At 41.4% G+C, this 20846-nt stretch overlaps 1 protein-coding gene across 1 annotated transcript in view; it reads left to right on the top strand.

Annotated features, from left to right (window-relative positions):
- The first annotated feature begins 1791 nt into the window (after positions 1–1791).
- Positions 1792–20846, top strand: part of LOC142777335 (luciferin 4-monooxygenase-like) — an 85601-nt gene continuing 66546 nt past the window's right edge. The window contains exons 1-3 of the mRNA XM_075881636.1: positions 1792–2035; positions 17825–18032; positions 19996–20102. Coding sequence (XP_075737751.1) covers positions 1901–2035; positions 17825–18032; positions 19996–20102 — 450 coding nt within the window. The 5' untranslated portion in view covers positions 1792–1900. The remainder of the gene's footprint in view (positions 2036–17824; positions 18033–19995; positions 20103–20846) is intronic.

Here is a 20846-nt window from a genome sequence, read left to right as displayed (position 1 = left end):
TGAGACAGTGTTATTAACACCGTGGAAACAACGAAAATAAATTAAGAAATAAAATTATTACCTATGAGTATTTTTATTGACCTAACAAAAGCTTTCAATCTCGTAAATCAAGACATATTGCTGCAGAAACTTGACAAGTATGACATTCGTGGAGCACCATTAAGCCCGATCAGCTGGTATCTCACAAACCGGCAACAGTATGCAGTTTTGAACCAAAAGACATTATCCCAAAAGACAACTAACAGAGGAATTCTCCAGGGTTCCGATTTAGGCCCCTTTTTTTCCTAGCATACATAAATTATATGCCCGACTATGACTCAGAAGACTGCATTTTATACGCGGATGATAGCAATATGTTTCCCATAGCTGAAACGGAGACTGAGCTTTACATAAAAGGTAACGATGTCCTGATAAAGCTACCTAACTGGCTCCATACTAATCACCCTCCGGCAAACACAACAAAAAGTAACTATATAGTATTAACTGCAAAAAAGTCGACTAACGAACACTACATTGTTGAATTTCAATAGCCTTCCTTTGCAACAAGTTACTCACATGAAGTTTCTCTGTCTATCTCGACAGTAAGTTACACTGACAAACACATACATGAAACAGCACTATCTATGAGAAGATACCAATATTGTATAAACTGCGTTACATTTTGTCCTTTGCACACCCTTCGCACACTCTATATCAGTTTCATACATTCACACATTACATATGCCGTTACAATATACGGACTCACATACCCCACCACTTAATTGCCACTTATCGCAGCACAGAACACAGCGATTCGAGGTATTTTCTTCCTAAAACGAACCGATTCAATTACATTCGCAAACTCGTTACCTGACATTCTTCCGGTGGAAAGATGCATCGATGACCTTGTTCGTGTATTGCTGTATAAAATCATGCATAAAATATACTGTGCCCATCCGTAAAAATTAGTTATCTAAACACCCTATACCCGATACGATCAGTCACCTCCAGTACTTTAACCATTCAGAAGTCTCGCATCAATTATAGATCATTTACATTCACACATACCGCACCACATGTTTAGAACAAACTACCAGCAGACCTAACAAAACGCCAGTCGTTTACCTGTTGTGAAGTTCCCTTACATTGGTACATATTATTTTCACTTGTTTGAATTCTACCCCAATTTTATGCCCGTCATACTAGTTTCTCGCACACTCTAGCGTTTGTATTACTGAATACGACATAAGGGTCTCATTCACAACTCCTCTGCGAGTTGCGGGGCCCTGCCTTTATAACAAAACTGATATACATATCTCCTTGTGAATTATAAATGAATTGAATTGAATGTGCCATTAGTAGAAGTTCTATGCACGAACTTTGTTAGGTCTGGGCCTTCACGTCACGACCATAGCGTTTCGTGAGAAACCTATAATCATTCCAGACAAGCCGTTTAACAACATGGCTTATTTCATAAAATCTACGTATACATTCATTATATATAGCTACTCAGCCATATTATTTGTGCACTTTCTGTCTCAATGAGCGCTACACCCTTATGATGGCAGTCTTGTAGTAATCTTCGTATACTATGCCCTACGACGAACAACTTGAACTGAATCTGCAAGACACTGACATGATAATAAGCGGTTAGAACGCAAATGACACAGAGCTTGATAATATCTGCTATATTATTCAACCTCGTTATTGTGCTGCTGCATGACTGCGTCCCCCAAATTTGGCACATTTGGTCTAATTCACGCTATTTATTCTATCTCCTCTATCATTTCACAGAGTTTCCACGTGCCCGTCTTCTGCCAAGACCACTCCTTTTGCCGTGGAAGGCCAGTAATACTGGTCACCTTTGTCACAAACCCTTTGGTCTCATAACCCACTCGCGCTGGGAAACTGAGAAGAAAGTATGACTTCGACCGTATCGACTTTCATTGAAGACAACGTGGTTAAAACGCGTGTGATCGGTGCCACCATTCCAGACGTCGACTTTGCAACCTTCTTCAGCGAAGTCTGGCAGAAACACGCAGATCAGAAGGCGCTGGTAAGCGAGTTACTTTCATAATTTAGGGCGTTTTCGTCATCATTACACACAATGGCCAAAAAACAATCTAAATTCTTTATGAATGCAGTAGATTTGCATATAACCACCTTGTCAATATTAACGCTTAATTATGCTCCGCATATATGATAAAATATACCAACTATATGAAGGAGTCGCAACTGCACGCGTTGCTTGTACAAATATTGAGCGCAGTGTTAGGTAGACAGCGATAGCGCGTGGCCAACCTCCCTGGAAAGTTTTACAGTGACGCTGATGTAGCACATTTTCTAGTGATTAGGGTAAGATTTTGTGGTTCCTGTGAGTGCGCACCACCTCCTCTTGCTTGATTTTTCCCTTTAGGTTTGCCCTGTTGGGATATCAGCTTCGAATGCAATAAGTGTCGCTACGGCTTGACAAACACTTTTTGAAATTTTCTTCGCTAAACCTAAGTAAGTGGAAAAAGGGAGCTTATCATAAAGGATGATGAGGGTGAAAACAAGCAATATGAAATAATGCATGCTCATAGAAATGCCAAACTTTCTCCCTATAACTTGAAAATATGCCACGATTGGCCTTCTTACACAAACTTGCACTAAACTTGGCCACATGCTCGCAAGGTGTAGCCCACGCATGCTGAGCGTAATAGCAGAGCAAAGAAAAAAATCCGCCCATCTCCACGAAGGGAATCATACACGAGTAGGTGAATCTTTGGACATCGTATTAGCCAGTACTGAGCGTCGCCTCTTGTAATGTACATTGAGTGACGTTTATAAAGTGTATAACTATATGTAAATTTATTTCGCCGTCCTGTGGTTTTAGGCAATTCAAAGAGAATATAGGAAATCGCTGGAGGGGAGAATATGCCTAGCCTGTGAATTCAAGAACCGGCCATTTTGCCGGTTGAATGATACCGGTTTTTATAGTTAATTAGTCGGGGCATATAATAGTCCTCGTGCGCTTTTGTCTCAGAGGTTTCTTCGAGAAGCCTCAACATCTAGGGACATTTTAGTATAGAATAACTCGTGAACGTTTCGCTCGATAGCTCCCTTTCGGCGGGAACATTAATCTCTTGCCATATATTATGGCTACGTCTACGTTGAAATTTATTGTAAATTTGTGTGTGTGTGTGTGTGTGTGTCACATACGTTTCGACTAAGGGAAACCAGCACAGAATTTTATGCAGACATGGAGCGCCACTTTGTCAAGCGTGGCCGGAAACATTCGGACGTAAAAACAAATACTAGCGTGAACCGTGTCCCCATGCGCAATGACCGGATGACGAAATAAACACTTCGAAATCGGCGTTATTCCCAAGTAACGCAGAATGTTATCCCATCGTTTAATGAAAACGGACAGATGTCAGTCAGCAACGCTGCCTAAAAGCGCTTTACGTCCTGTTTTTTGATCACATGATTACGTTGCTTGTAACATTCAGGACGATATGGGAACGTCCGGGATCACAATTTGAACATTAAGGCAATGTTTTCGCAACACACCAGCAACGTAATGTCAACATACCAGCAACGTGATGTCAGCATAACAGCAACATGATGTCAACATTGCTGTGTGACGTGTTGACTTTCACGTGGCGTGCACGAAAATTTATACTAACGTGTGTGCATTATTATTAAAATGCTTGTTTACTTTTTACGAGAACCGCCCCAATGCTTTAGGCTAGAAAAAAAGCTCTGGTATGGTGTGAAAAAGTGCATTATTATTGTCTTTGCACAAAAACTGTTCCCTAACAGCTCTTTATCAAGGCATCGGTACATGCATAAACAAGTGGTGTTGGAACAGCCCAGCTATAAAAATGTCAAAACAGACTTTTGCATGTCGGTAAGACTAAAGAACATGCCAAAGGGCCTGAATGCCGTATGAAAAAAAAAGAAGACACTTATTCGCGAAGATTACTTACTTCTTATTCATTTTTTGTTGTCAGAGAGAAAGATATGAATGGGAGTGTTACAAAACACATTTTAAGCATTCAGTAATAAATGTAAACAAGGCACGTTGCAAGTTTCTTTCATTCTATGTCGACTGTTGGGTCATAAAAAACAAATACAGGTGTAAAATGAAAACACAACTTATTCATACAATCTTAGAAAAAGTTTGACGAAAAAAGGTTTTATCTATAGTATATACAATATCACAGGGAAAACGAAAAGGTAAGGAAGACACTGGCGAAACTGTTAAGTGCTAAATACATAGGATGACAAAAATGCGATAGACAGCCATTGCCTTGTCGGTAATTTCCAACAGTGATGCCTGCATTGTCTGAAATAATGGTTGCCACTGCTGTTGACTGTCTATGCCATGATTTCATGAACAGAGACATTATAGCAGCGTTGAAAAACTGGCACAGCCCACTCAGATAAAGCTTGAAAATTTTGATGGAGTTTAAAAGGCTCAAAACAAACTTATTTTTAGCTAAACAGAAAAACCTGCCGGTATCTGTGTAGGAAAACATGTTGCACATCAAAAAAAGCTCATCAGTTTGAAAGCAACTGAACTTAATAATTACTGCCTGACATGCATACGGTAAAAAGCGGCTCTATAATTGTGGCCGATTGATTTGATAAAAAATACGCCTTTGAAAGTTAAAGTAGCCTATACCTGGTCAGAAAAAGCGAAACGCGATCAATAGAGCATCTGCTTAGTGTAATTCACGCAAAACAGTGACCTGCCAGCCACAACCAAGCGAGAAATATATATAACGAAACGAATACACAAGGCATGCAACTATTTTCTGTTCAGTTTATTACCAAGTTGTTGTCATTTTGTCCATTGGGCCATAAATGAATGAACAGCCTTGTCAACACCATTCTTGTTCATACAGTCCAGATTTTATTAGTTTGTATCTAGAGGAAAGCTCAAGTTATCTTTAGATTGCTATGCGCTGTTCTGCACAACTGTCTAGTGTTTTTCATTTAAGCATTTCTAGTATAGTGTGTGCCAATAATTTTTGCTTTTCAACTTCTTTGGATATGAAAAGTATGCAGCTTCCAACTTGATACACTGTAGCGAGTGGTTCTGCGCATCTTTGGAAAAGTGGCAAAGTACACTCGCTTGTTTTCGGAAGTCATTAGGAAGGAAGTTGATTTTTCGAAGGTATTCAGAACGAGTATTTTGACCGAGTACCGATTTCTGACAAAAATATAACGTCATAAATGTCAACTATGGATACATATATAATCATACTTCTGGCCACAGGAACAGCAGCAGGCACAGGAAATGCAATATTTTAGAGTATAATGACAAATGGACACCAACATGCATCACCATCAGAGAAGCAACTAACTGCCATACCGCCAAAACAGTTCACATGCCTAGTAGAGTTCACATATGCAAACTTAGCAGCATATAGAAGTTGCCAGTTTTTACTCGCGAATTTGCCATTGTGGTTGAACTAGAGTGAACAAGCTCGCCAGGTCAGGGTACGCCGAAGATGGGTACACTGTCGACGATGTCGGCAAACAGCAATTGAAGGGTGATGGCTGTGACGACCGTGGAACAAGCCATGATGTGAGGCAATCAGTTGGATATCAGGGCCTGCATAATGAAGAGCAAGTGATTAGACCCATCTTAGTGCTTCTCAAGCAAATAAAATAATTAATTGGGAACACTTCTTTAGAAAATGCAGAGAATCGGCTGACAAAATCTGTCTGCAACATCTTATGAAAGATGTGCCAGGAATGACAGAAAGCTATGTAACAATCCAGCAATGAAAAAACACAGCAGTGAGGAAACATAAATAGTGTAGACATGAAATTTGTGGAGCTTTATTTTGAGCTGAATCATTGGCTCCTTACTCATTTATAATGGCAAAGTATCAACACTTTGAGCATATTCACGGTCTTATTTCAGTTCTTCAGCTCAAACATATTCAGTCTGCCTAGTTATTTTTAGGGTGGCAATGTTCACTGAGTTAATATAAATGTTGCACAAAAAATTGTAAGTAGTTTTAAATTGCCATATATTATGGTGCTTACCAAACAGATGGCATTCACAGCGTAGTATTCCTTTCTGTCACTCCTGATCAGCTGCATTGGTGGCAAAGTAAGATGAAATTCTGCTGCTCATTTTCTTCTTCTGGCACGTGCATATGTTCCTGAACCAAAATAAAAAAATTCATCCAAAACATCAAAATCAAATTATCAGCACGTTTTTTGGTGCACCATGGTATGAAGAAGAGTTATAACTAAGCAGCAGACTTAAAAACGTTCCAAAAGGCAGGCCAGTTCATGAATAAATTATAGACTCGTACTTAACACAGCGAAATATAGCAAAAACCACGTACACGTTTCGCAAAATATGCAGGGGGCATCTTCAGTATACCCTGGCACCAAATCAGCGGAGGTTACACAGTTTGCTGCTTGTCTCGTATGTCGCTTAGCATGCGGCCGCGGTCGTTGTCGCACGACAACTTGTCTTACTAATGAATCACGACTCGAGAAAAATTCTCTTGCCCCACTTTTGTTCCCGAGCTAGCGTTGTCTCATTACTGAAGTCGAAGGCATGTCCCATTGTCGAGCAGTGTTCGACGAGTTTTGTCTTATATTGCGTGGCATGGGTGGCTTTTGCAATGTATGCTTTTTCCTGCTTCAGCCCTGTTGGTCTCTTCCTGCCTATTTCACTCATCCTTGTGGTGACGGATACATAACTGATCAGTGCTTGCAGTCATATAGATGGAAAACGTGGTTGGTGAATTGTAACGAATTCATTATCCAAGCAGGTATAACAATGACACCCAGAAGCACATGCAAAAGGGAACAAGGAGTGTGCTGTGAGAAAACACAAAACCCAATGTTTATGTCTTTTCCGTAAGGTTTTCTCGGCTATCTTCGAATAGCACTACGCCCACTGGGAATGAAGCAATTTTGAAGCCCCATTGTACCTTGGTAAACGTGCTCTGTAAGCTCAAAGACAGCACCCCTGCGAATGATCACAACAGGGTTATTTACAGGTTTCTGTGCGGTGCTTGCAACACCACTTTTATCAGAAAACTGGCAGAAAGTGGTCAATGAATTTTGAATGAACATAAAGGGGACATCACAAAAGCCGCCCATTCTCAGACAAGCTCGTCAAACCCTGCTTGAAAATGGGGCATGCCTTCGACTTCCATAATTGGACGACGCTGGCTCGAGAACAAAATAAAGGGAAGAGAAAGCTTTTCGAGTCGTAATTAGACTGTCGTGCCCCGTCATCGTGCAACAACAATCACGGCCTTCATACGGATGAGTAAACACATATGAGACAATCAGTGAACTTGGTCACCTCCACACATTTGGTGCCACTGCACACTGAGGATGCCACACTCATAGGAGGAGAAATGTTTGTGTAGTTTTTGTTTAAGTTTTGTGCAAAGTCGGAGTATATATTATAATCACTAAGGAGCAGAGCTTTATTTCCAGGTTACTTTGATATATGTTCAAATATGTCCAGAGAAAAATATATTCAAACAAAAACAAATATTTATAGACTTGCTTTCTATCTTTGCGTACATAATCCCCTCCTGAGGCAAAATAAACATTGCTACTCAGCATTCATGCCATGTGTTGACTACTGATAATATACCATCCCATAAAATGCTATTGTCAGTCTGCTATTTTTTGGAAATTGTTATCTATGGGTCTCTTCTATTTGGCTACACCACCTGTGTTAATTCAAGAAGTGCAACAGTTGACCACAAAATGTTTGGTTAGTAGTTAGCTCAACGAGTGCTGCTCACTCTATCAGATTGCTCCTTCTAAATTTAAAGCATCAAAACAAACTTGATCAAATTTCACGCATTTGCCTTAAGTAAAATTTCCGAATTTTTTCAAGAATAGCACAAGCTTGGATTTTTCGCTTCACACTTTATCGCATAAGATTAAAAAATTATATACTTCCTCATCATGGAGACACTGTATCAGTGGCTTCGCAGAGGCATTCCCTTGAATATCGTGCTAAGCTGCAAATTCACAACTAAACATGGCGAGCTCAGGTACGCCTAACCTTCATTATAATGGTATAACTTGTGTTAGCAACATTTTGCCTCGTGCAACGCAACAGCATACCTGCATTTCACGACATTTCGCTTACAATATACCATCTCACTCAAATTACTCTAATATGCATCACTTGATAATGCCTATGTCAGAGCTTAAAGCATACTGAACAAAAAGAGGAAAAAAAGAACGAAAGCATCAAAATTGCACTTCAGAACAGCTTCCGCTCCAATAAAGTATTTACTTCCAGCGTTTCTGAAGATGTACCGGTATTTTTGAAACATTGCTAGCAGGCCGCAGCTGCACACCACTCTTTGTGAGGCTGCACCTTGATGAACATTATGTCTGACGTCCCTGCTGTATATGTAAGCTTCCTGTTCTGCTACTTCCCTTTTTCCACCTTTGGTTTACATCGTACACTCTTCTTTCAACAGAAGTGCTAAGATGGCCCCCTTTTCGAGGCTTTACTCTCCAGTCGGTAGCATTACTCACTGCCTCTGCATGTCATATTCGCTCTAGAAACCCTACAGGGGGAATTTAGTGAGTTGAGAGACACGAGGGATAGCTGTCGAGGTTTGTACACTCGTTTTAGGAAATAGTAATTGTCACCTCTTGTACTTAATCATGTGGCCACTAGATGTGGCAGTTTGTAAATCAACACCAGAGCAGATGACACGTGCTCTGGCATTCCTTTTAACAGAGTTTTTTAACCCCTCTGAACATATACCGCGGGTGTTTTGTATGGTTCGCTTGATACTTATGTCACTACATACAGAAGCTACAACGAAAACTATATTTTACTACTCCCTGGCTATCATTGCACAAAGCACCTTTTTTATGCCTTGGAGTGAGCAAAAAAAATGATGATTTCATAGTCATATTTGGTGGAAAGAATTGGGCAGCCAAAACATCACTAGCCTCATGCATCGCTAAACAGATGTATCGGTTGCAACTTTCTTTTTCTTCCTCACATAGCTACTTGAAACCTTCAAGAATATAAATGGGTATCGGGGTGACATCGGTCATCATGTGGTGCAAGCGTGCTGAGCAGACAGAGGAAAAGATCGGGTCAAGCAGCGCAACATTCGTACTTAGAGGGCGGTCTCACACTTACATACACGAGTGCAGTGCTCAGATTTAGTGAAATATATGAAAGTCGATTCTTTCAGCTATAAGATGAGTTCCCCTCGCACCACAAATAAATCGTAAGACAGATGCAAATTGTACCCGTGGAACTTTGAACAACAAATCTAGTGATATCATATTCACTTAGATTTCTAATCCAAAAAGTAGGTATTTAATTTGATGTGCCTTAGGTAGTATTCAATTCACTGTGAAAAGTTAATATTATTCGTGCGCTCTTACAAAATGAACAGCACAATACACATGGTCGGAAAAATTTAGAAGACTTATCAAGCGCGAAAACCACCTGATGCTGTCTACACAAATACCTAATAAAATCATTGGTGGACATCACAGATAACCAAAATTTTTTGAAATAATGACGTCATCACGTGACATTGACGCTTGGTCTAAATTGGGCAGATCCCCGAGAAACTGACAAACCACATAAGGTGCAGAAAGCTATTGGCGTGAGAATACAGTCGACCAAGGAGGAGAAAGTGATGGCTGCTTAGGCGTTCAAATCCTCTAAGACAAACGCATGTGGGATCTTGGGAGTCTTATTGGGACAGACAATTCGCACCACACCTGCGCACCTACTGGGATTTGTCTTATCGGGAGGGAAATTTGGCACCACACCGGCGCACTTACTGGGCTTTCACGAATTCGACGGTAGACCTGCAAGAATCTGATCAGTTTGTGCACATGGTACTGCAGATATTTTCATCCCAGTTTTAAAACAGCAGCACAGTGGTGTGGTATACGAAGTGATCACACGGAACGATTGCTTCCTTAGTGCTACTTAAGGGAGTACTCATAGCACTAGCATGTGATATGTGCATGTGAACTCATGTGCAGTCTTTTTTTTTCAAGGTTCAAATTTTTTTGCTTCAAACTTGAAATTGCCTCCCCCCTCCCACCAGGTTTGTGGTTTTACGAACTTGAGTGTCTGGACAACACGCTAGCTGACTGGGACACTTGGCTTAGCGAGTGGAAGCTGCAAAACCAGTACGGGAATTGTATTTGTCATTTGAGAGGTGCAAGGGAATAGGCGGCTCACACTTTGGGGCTGCACCCAGTGAGCACTCGACGAAGTTCATTCGAGAAATACGCTCGAGTGCGTCTACGTTGTCTGCGAACGTCTCATTTGATAGGTGTCTACGGTGGCCGATGCTGAGAGTAAATGCATTATGTCCCGCTTTTGTCAGTGAAGGCCGGGTGCCTAGAAAGTAAGATATACCATGACCTACATGAGCGAACAAATTATTTTCCAAAGCTTAGCTTTGCTAGAGGTAAATGGTTACCGTCTTGTCTATTTCGTGCAGTTCAAGCTTTATTTCTGTTATCTCCCTGCTAGACCAGTCACTGCAGCAAATATTACGCTAGCAAACAAATTTTTTTATCAAAAAGCTGACATACTGAAAATATTGTTTCCAAACTTCAGAAGGCGTCATGAAAGTTGACGTTTGTTTTCCTGCGCGTGGCTGGGAATGCTATAGAGATCACACAACCATCCACACTTTTTGCGGCAGTCAGGAAAATATGGCTCATTACCTCACAGTTTACATTATAGTTACTGTGCACATGCAAGTTCGTTTTCCACCAACTTGACCGCAAACTATCCACAAACTTGTCAATGGGCCCCTTTACAGTCAGAAAGCGCCTCCATAGAGGTCACCGAAATCAAAACTGGGGGTCCGTAGCCTCTGTAGTTATCCGCCACGCACTGGTAAAAAAACCTCGCGGGCTCAGTATTTTTAACAATTATTTGCAGACGATTCAAGCTACCTCTCTGTTAGCAACTGCCGCCACATAGTGCGACGTTTATCGAGGTCGCTTGACCTTGTGACCTCCCCTCCTATCCCAAGAAAAAAAAAACGTGAAGCACGTCATGTCACCACCCCTTCGCATGTGCCGGCTAGTCTCTCAAAATGCTCCAATGTTATACTACCCTTCAACCACTGCTACGTGGAACCCACACTGCCAAACATTCCTCACTACTCCGCGAAGGAGAGACCACCAGGTAATGTCGTACACGTCTACAAGAAGGCAAAGTCAAGTTGTCTGTGTACTTAAGAAACGCTTCTGCAGTCCCCTGGCTAGAAAGGCGAGCAGCCAAGCAGGTCCTGGCATCCTCGTCACAGTTGCCGAACCATTTGGTCAGGATTGTGGCCAGGTAATGTCCTACAAGTCTACAAGAAGGCAAGGTCAAGTTGTCTGTGTACTTCAGAAACGCTTCTGCAGTCCCCTGTCTAGAAAGGCGAGCAGCCAAGCAGGTCCTGGAATTCTCGGCACAGTTGCCAAACCACTTGGTCAGGAATGTGGCATGCTTTGTTCCCTTCTTTTTTTCTGTCGCTCTGTTTCTTTCTGTGTGTTTTTTTTCAGTAAAGTCTTGGGATTACATTGTGCATTGGGGATATAGCGACTAAATTTACCCCATTGGATAGACACTGAAGTCTGGAATCAGCAGCAATAACCCATACGTGTTTCGGTGACAGAGTCGTGTTTAGTGGCATCACTTTTGACAAACGTTAGAACTGACACGAGACAACTTCATGGTTCCTTTTACAGATGACGCCACAACCAAAAAATGTTTGCAATACTTATTATTTGTAGAAAATCTTTTGAGTTAGGTGCTTCTATGCAAAATTAGTGTGCAATGGTAATTACAAGACATGACATAGTGCTGCTAATGTGCGATGTTGGTGAATTAGCAATAAAAGAAAAAAGTAAATTTGCACAAACCTATCGAGCAGAAAAGTGAGCTAAATTCACTCGGTCTTACATTATTCTAATTACCTTTTGACAATTTTCTCTGCATTGAAAAGCTTGCTGCTTTAATATTGAAAATTTTAGATTTTCATCTTGTATAGTTTTTCCGCCTCTTCGGTAATTCCTGATCAAGTGGATCCATAAATTTGTGATTTCAAGCAGTTATTATTCATGAGCCATTCGGCAGAACGCAAAACAACTTCGCTTAAACAATAGGTACGTTGTAGCCTGGAAACCCAATCAATATTGTTGCTCTATTCAAAAAAAGAAAAAAAAAGGTTATTCACTCATAAACATACATTGTTCTGCCCATTTTTATTGAAATACTTTTTGATTGCTTTACTGGATACATCTCTTCAAAGAAATAATGCATAATACTTTATGAAGAGGCTCAGTAAATTTAATTTGGTTAAGTTGAACAGTTTTGCCATACTTCTAGTGACAAGAGGCTAGTAGAGCAAAAGCACTGGTCTTTGCCTGCAATCTTTTGAGTGCTGTGCGAAACCGCTTCAGACTAGGCGACAATACTAGCTGTCAGTAGAAACTGGAGAATGTAAGCTTTCTAATGAAATACAATTCCCATCTATAGGCTGTGCGTAGAACGTCAGCAAATAGTTACTAAAATTCAGAACTGGTTCAAGTCATGTTGTTGGGCTATTTGCCACATGCTTACTTACTTTTATAAAGATGCATATCCCCGAGGAAGAAAACTGAGGACAGAACAGAACAGAAATGGTTTCACTCGCAACTAACTTTATTCTCGGAAAATCTGCGAAATATGTAAACGTATAAAACCATGCGCACACACATTGTCTCACATGCTAGTAAAAAACACGCAATAAGATTGACAACAAAAGAATTATAAAAAAGTCGCAAAGTGAAAATAAAGATTCCAAAAATAAAATTCCTCTCCACGCAAAGCGACAGATGTAATACTAATATTCGTATCTCTCTTGGTGTATGCCGGTACCAAAATAAGTACACGAAGTTGAAACGTTTCCATGTGTGCTAGTAGATGTTTCAGCGATTATGTTCTCCATGTTTTGTCTACGTTCGCTGTTAAACATGGGCTTGATGTCTATATACAACGTTGATACAAGGTGATCATTCGATTGTTGCTGCCACGTTAATACCATCACGTTAGGGCAACGTGATAAATTGAATGTTGTTGCCTCCTCATTAAAAACAACCCTTTAGGACAACGTGATTATTTGAATCTTGCTGCAACATTAAAAACACTGTGTTATGGCAACGTAATGCTATAAACGTCGGTGCAATGTTAAATTTTACCGTCTAACGTTCCCTCACATTCGTTACACTCAAACTTTATTGACTCAACGTTCTGCGTTACCTGGGTCCTTGTGTTCACAGATGCCATAACCACAAATAGCACTTATCAAAAGGAACATATAATCTAGACCATGTATATTTCGAACCCTCCGATGTTTATTTCAACCAATGCACATAAGCTCGTGCTCTAAAAAAGATCACGAGTATTTTAAATAAAACTTGCCTTGAAAACGTTCAAGAAAGTACATGAAAACCTAAGTAGGTTGCGTAAGAACCACACTTTATATCACACATGCCGTATATAGTCATTTGTAACACGACCACGATTTTAACATGAGGGGTGACATTTTATCACGTCTAGAAAGAAAAGAAAACTGAAATTTGTTATTCGGTTTGAGAAGGTCAGCTTTTGTAGCAAAAATCTAAAAAAAAGCTCAATTCACATTTTAGTAAACATGGTAATATAGCTGAGAGGTTACAAGACGATGAGTTCTAGAAAAACAGTGATGATCTACGTATATCCCATTACTGTGTACACAATGCATGTCAATTACAGAACTACCACGAAGCCAATTACCACCAGATTGTTCAAAGGCATTTTTTAGGTATAAGGCTTAGACAACGGCCGACCGCAACCTTGCAAATAGTCTGCAGACGATGACAAGTCGGCTTCGTTAAAACACGACCACTGTGACATGTTTGCATTTCCGATAATACAACAAATATCGACCTTACACTGGCCTTTCATGTGACGCTTGCCCTAGACAATAATTTCACGATTCGCCGTCAGCTTCAAAAAGTTAATAAGGGAACAGCGATACGAGCATTTTTTCGTTCAGGTTAGCTGTTGAACACTCTGTGAAAGAACGCGGGTAGCAAAACAGCTGCTGTATTATATATAGTGCTAGAGCTGCGACAATTCAAAATACGCGAATTATATGTTCTCGCTCAAAACAACTGTCACTGGGCCAAATTATTCCTCACTGCTACCTGAGAAACTATTATTTTACTTAAAATTGTGAACATAGAGCAAACTGCACACTACGTCCAGCTTTGCAAGCGCTATTTGAACACACTTGCGTATATGTTTACGCCGTACAATGTTCGGGAATGCGTCGAAAGGTCACACTGTTTCTTCCACGTCATATACGAACTTCATAACGGACAGCGCCCGTCCACTTGACAACATCGTCTCCCGAAGGTATCTGACCGCGAGCACCACATAGCTTAAAGCTTAGCGGAGCATATTCACTGGCATCACTGCTCACCTGCTGCGTCACAGTTTTCAGCGAAGAGTCCAAATATTTTCGGGTTTTTCGCGTTCCAAAGTACTTACAACCCGACTCACATCGGACTAAGCGGAGGTAGGGGAGTGGCGCATGATTTTGACCTTGCGTTTCAGCACACGCAATGTGTACGAGGGCACGCTTAAACATGCTCGTACTACAACTCGTGGCGCCTCTGTCCTGCTAGCTGGTTCTGAGCCAGCTCGCCAGGGCGACGCTTCGTGTAAGTTTAGGTGCGCCACATGGGCAGCCCTGGCTAGCCATTGCAGTGGTTGCATACCATGGCCACAGCGGAAAACAAGCTTAGATTCTGAGAAGTTTCGCCCCTAAAAGTAGGCGAGCTTCCCATTATGACGTACCAATTGTTTATATGCTATTCATAGCTGTTACTACAAGGTCGGGCTTGCACAGTTCTGGAGGCTACGGGTAGCGTATTCTATAGAATATCAGCCGTCGACACGTTTCAACGAGCTGCAACTAACGCCAGCGCAGCCAAGCCTAGGGCTTGGTATGTTTGTTACAGTTACTCATAGATAGAGCGCTGGTTGATTTCACTCGAAACTTTTGTTTCACTTCTGTCTGGCCGGCAGGTCAACTACACTTAACTGGGCACGTCTGCTTTTGACATATTTTACTCATGTTTGTCTTCTCACGTCCCCTTGAAATTCATTGCTGATTGCTTACGGCAATAAACGATTCTGTGCGACAGCTCACGCTCCTTTTGAGTTTTAAACCACAGCTGCCATTCTAAAAAAATCATATATTGTGAAATCATAGCAAACACATATTAAGCACATTTTGGACTTACTCTAATTCTGAAGCATTTCTTAACGAACTTCAGCAACCTTGAGTGCATCTGTCTATATATCTAGCCGCCTATGACTCTGTGCTCTCCATAGTGTGCGTAAACGAGGTTTATACGTAAATTTGCATTGCCTAACATGACCGTATGAGGAACGTTGTTGACTGGTAATATAATGCAACTTATGAGAAATTTGTCATGAATGGTGTGGTTGGTACATCATGGCGGTAGTGCACTGCTGCGACTGTTTCCTTAAGACGATACTTTCAAAAAGTAACATGATGAGACATTTCTGCATGAGCCACATAACTGCCCGGTGTCAATATGAAAATCATGACGAGCAAGCCATGCACAACATGATATATATGCTACGTCATGGCGCGTTCGTGGCCATATCGTGAGCTTTATATACACCAAATTTGATCTTGCTGGAGGTGACTGCCTCACGAACGCAAATGACAATTGGTAGGATGGGAATCAAGAAATGCAATCTCTAACCTGACTTGCACGCCACGCTCACTGTACGCTCACGACCACTTTGGTATCTTTAATACGCTAAATTTTTTAATGATCAATTGATGTGTCTGTACGACCAACATAAATGACGGATCGTAAAACAAATGACAAGTAACCTAAAAATTATGACATGACATGTACAATATTCCTTTCTTCCAATGTTGCAATGTTCATGGCGCGCTCGCACCTGTTTCGCTATCGCTTTATATACACAAAAATTAACATTACGTGACTTCACTGTATGACCAACATAAATAACTGGTGATAATAATGAAAATAACGACATGAATAACATGTATAACGTGATTTGCCTACCATGCTGATGATGTGCTCAAGGTCTCTTCGAAAGTTTGAGATACACCCAAAATAATAATGCGTGATGCGACTGCGTCACAAACATAAATGACAGATTTTTACATGTAAATAGACATCCATGTTATGTACAACATGACTTGCTCCTTGCTGTTTGCTTCGCCATACATCGAATCTGGCTTTCATTCTGCAAACGTTCACATACATTCTGAACGTGTGTTGACTCCGATTTCTCATTACAATATTTTTTTTAACCGCCAGGTGCGATATAGAAAAAGAAAGCTGCGGAAACTGCCGCACGCAATGGCTGATTGCCGAAAGCGTGAGGTAACCAGTATCAGAAACGTACGTAACCAAGAGCAATACGCGGCGGAAATAGACCTGTCAAGCGGATGCATTTGTCATGCCGGTCAGGCAAAACCGCAAGTCTCTTACTGACCTGAGTTCCACCTATCATTGGCTGCAGCAAACATGCCACGCCCAACGCGTGGCTCTAGTGTCAGTCGAAGCAGGTCGAGGCCCCTCGTTGGGGTGTTCGAGTCAAGCGCGAAAAAAGTGTAATTTTTTTACTAAGCACAGCGTTTTGTGTGTGTGTGTTCCTTCCAGATGTATTAGCTTCCTGGGCTTCATCTGTATTGGGGACAATCTATAGGCAAAGTTTTCATATGCCTCATATTCGAAATTTCGTATTAACAGATATACTATACGTGTTTTCATAAAATGATGCGAGATTATTGGATGTGAGCAGTACGTGTCATATGAGAATTTTAGTTAACACCAAGTATGAAATTAACTTTTGTTGAAATGCAATCGCAAATGTTGGGAAGCGATAAAGCATCTTAATGCCTAATCACGTGGGTACTATGCATGTCCGCAAAAATATGCTTGCCCTCATTTATGCTTTCCGTCTGTTTGTTTTTGGGCTGCACATTTGGTATTATAAAAAACCAATTATCATCAAAATATTTGAGAATGATAACACTTGGGATTTTACTTCATCAAAGATGGCTACATTATGAGGTACGCCGTAGTCAAGGGCCCTAGGAATATCCACTATTTGGTGTTGATTCACGTGGACTGACAACACAATGTGCAGACGCCTCTACCATTTCACCTCTACCGAAATACGACTCAAATGGCTAAAGTCCAACTCGTGTCTTTCGAGTCAGCCGCCAAGCACCCTAATCACTGATCTACCATGGCGGCCGATCACAGAAGTCGTTCAACGACTTTGGAGACGTTCTCAAGATATGTTAGTCACGGCAAAGATGTTCAGATCCATGCATAAAGGACATATATGCGTGAACACTATTTTTTTTCGAAATCGCTGAGCTCTCAAGGGAAAAAAAAGAGGCTTTGTCTCTGCTGCAACTAACCTTTCGTTTTTATTACATGATTTGATTTATTTGGGGGGTTTAACGTCCAAAAACCACCATATGATTATGAGAAACGCCGCATTAGAGGGCTCCAGAAATTTCGACCGCCTGGGGTACTTTAACGTGCACCCAAATCTCAGCACAGGGGCCTACAACATCTCCGCCTCCATCGGAAATGCAGCCGCCACAGCCGGGATTCGATCCCACAACCTGCGGGTCAGCAGCCGAGTACTTTAACCACTAGACGACCGCGGCGGGGCTGGTTTCTATTACAAGCGTGCACAATTCTAAATCTACAGCATACACACTGCTCTATCTATTTGCAGGTAGACGTCAGGATGGGGATGCAGTACACTTTCGGCGAACTGTTGGATGCCAGCCGCCGTGTAGCTACTGGCCTTCAAAAGTTTCGGCTACGACAGGGAGACGTTGTCGCAATCCATTGCGTTAACAGCTGCGAGCTAATAGTCGCCTTATGCGGCACATTCTTTGCTGGTGGCGTTGCCAGTTTCATCAAGCCAAGTCTCAATGAAGGTATGTTACACTGCTTCGGCAGGCCAATTGCTTAGAAGAGGTTGCGTGCTCATGCATACGCACAGTTCGGTCTCCTTTGCTTCATTTATTTCATTGACACTTAGGGAAGTAGTTCCGCAATCTCGCTTAATGATAGAGCGAAGAAAATAGAAAATCGAAATATAGATCAAGATATAGAACAGCTGAGATTCTATCCTGAAAAAGAAAATCGCTTTATAAAATGGAGTTTCCTTCTGTTGATCACGCATTTTAATAAGGAACAAAATGCAACACAATTGACGGTTACTTTGCAATATTTCGCTTTAGTGTAAAGTCACACTATTTTACTGCAGAAACGGGCCGTACATGATAGAAATGCCTCCCGGTCCTTCCTCCTACTTTTTCCTCCTCCTCTTCCTGTGTCTCACATGAGGGCGAAAACATGAATGCTTCAACCTTTATCTAAATAATGCTTTGCCCCTAAAACTAATTACCCTCATTCTTATTGGCCTTGAATTTCGGTGCCTATTAGGTGAAAATTTCACTGTTAAGAATTTTTGGCTATTGCCAAATTTTTCCGTACAAACTCCTATAGTGGTAACATTCTTACGCTACCATGAGCAGAATGCTGAGTGGGTGCTGTGAAATGCTTGCGATGGCGAGCCGAGAAGGATGGAGGCTCGACGAGCGTCTCTTCACTGCGCCCCTCGTAAAGATCAAGGGAACACGCACGGTTGGGGGAGCAGGGGTAAGCAGGTATGTTAGTTTTACCATCACAAAATCACCATACTAATATGAGAGACACCGTAGTGGAGGGCTCCATAAGTTTCGGCCACCAGAGATTCTTTACCATGCACCTTAGTCTGAGCAGATGGGCCTACCGCATCGGCCTACTGCAGCCGGGGTAAGCATACTTTTTTCCGGTCTGTTCCGCCGTAGCTATATACGCACGCATACACCACCCGATAAGCACTTACGTGACTCACGCAATCTCTGATTTATGTAATCTACGGCGGGTACAAGGAAATTGCATGTCGAGATGTTTGATCAATTCATGTGAGTATGTGCTGCTGCTTCTCCAGCACAAAAGACGTGGAAAAGTCGCATGCTTTGAAGGCACGTTACTCAGTGAAACAAGCCTAACAAAGCGTTCGCTACTGTCTCTTGGCGGTCTCCGCCTCTTCACCACACCATCATTCCTCGTGTGGGTGAAACGTGGTTGTAGAGTTGCGTATGTTCGCGTTTGTGCGCACGTGACTTCGTGCACGCAAATTAATTTGGTTGGGTACGGTTTGCTGCAGCTTACAGGGCCAGTAGAAATGCGAACCCCACTTCTGGTAGTTGTTTATTACCTTAATATAGCTGATTGATATGTGGGGTTTAACGTCCCAAAACCACCATATAATTATGAGAGATGCCGTAGTGGAGGGCTCCGGAAATTTCAACCCCCCGGGGTTCTTTAACGTGCACCTAAATGTGAGCACACGGACCTACAACAGCTCCACCTACATCAAAATTGCAGCCGCCGCAGCCGGGATTCAATCCCATGACCTGCGGGTCAGCAGTCGAGTACTACATTACTATAGTTGTGAATGCTTAGCTTTCTCGGGTGAAACTGGAACATTTATTTATTGTTCATTTATTTATGTTTTGATTTTCCTGTTAATTAGCACCCACAGCGCCGACTCCTATACGTACATAGCATTTGTTTCTGCAGAAGATGTTTCCTTCCCCTATTTGTGGACCGCAGTGCCTTCGGGGCAATACAAAGAGTCATAAACATGGTTTCATTCCTTTATTATTCCGCCTTTTGCCACGTCAATTTGATAAGAAATTTTATATGAGTCTTTTTTTTCTTTTTTTTTTGCATAGAAAGAGTAGGCGTAACACCAACTGATCGATCTATAGTGTTTGAAACTGTATCATAACACCTTTACACCATTGTCTTTTTCATTGACCTTTGTCTCTGTTCTTTATTTTTTAGGAGAAATTCGCAGCGAGTTAATGCAATGCCAACCAAAATTTGTTGTCACTGACATCGAAACCATGAAGAAAGTGAAAGCTGCTTGTGAATTCCTTTCATCAGTAGAGGTAACAAAAGGTTCAATAAAGTCTGCTCCCTGTTTTTGAAGAGCAAACATTAACAGGATAGGCTCCATTTATTCATGGAAACAGAAGGAAAAGTTGCTTTCATGAGCACTTAGTTGTTCGGCAATGACACCGAAGCTAATATTATTTGGATAAGTGCAATAGCCTATCTGATTGCCGTATGAATGAGTGTCTTTTTTTTTTCATACAAGTAAAGTTCTAGTGCGCGTGTAATGCGGGGTCACGAGTATTTACTAAGCCACTCACTGATTGCATAAACACTCAGCTCTTTCCCTCGTCAACCTAAAAGGAGGAATGTACTTTTGCACAATATAAAAGGTAGCTGCAGACTCAGCTTGAATACGCAGAAAAAGTAGGAATAATGATCGATTTCATCTTGTTTTACAACTCCATGACGGCAACATTCACAAAGTTGGTGGTTTACGTGAACGCAGGAAAACGGAGGCTATGTCTTGATGGGGATAAATACACATGTAAATAAACTTTATGCGGCTAAGTTACCTATTTACAACAGTTAGAGTAATTTCCATGGGCTGTTTTATTCTAGGAAGCCTACGATATCACTAATACAGAGCTGTTTCATAAATAGCCGTCCTCACAATGTCTGGTATGCTTCTGGCAATGAAATATTGGCTTCGGCTATAAATAGTCTACACGCCCACTTGAGATCTACAGATTGTTTATGGAGTACTCCGATTACGAGTACGTGTAATAAATTACTGCTCT

Source organism: Rhipicephalus microplus, chromosome X (assembly GCF_043290135.1).
Source record: "Rhipicephalus microplus isolate Deutch F79 chromosome X, USDA_Rmic, whole genome shotgun sequence".
NCBI lineage: Eukaryota > Metazoa > Arthropoda > Arachnida > Ixodida > Ixodidae > Rhipicephalus > Rhipicephalus microplus.
Note: the sequence above shows the minus strand (reverse complement) of the source record. Positions and strands in the feature narration are given on the sequence as shown.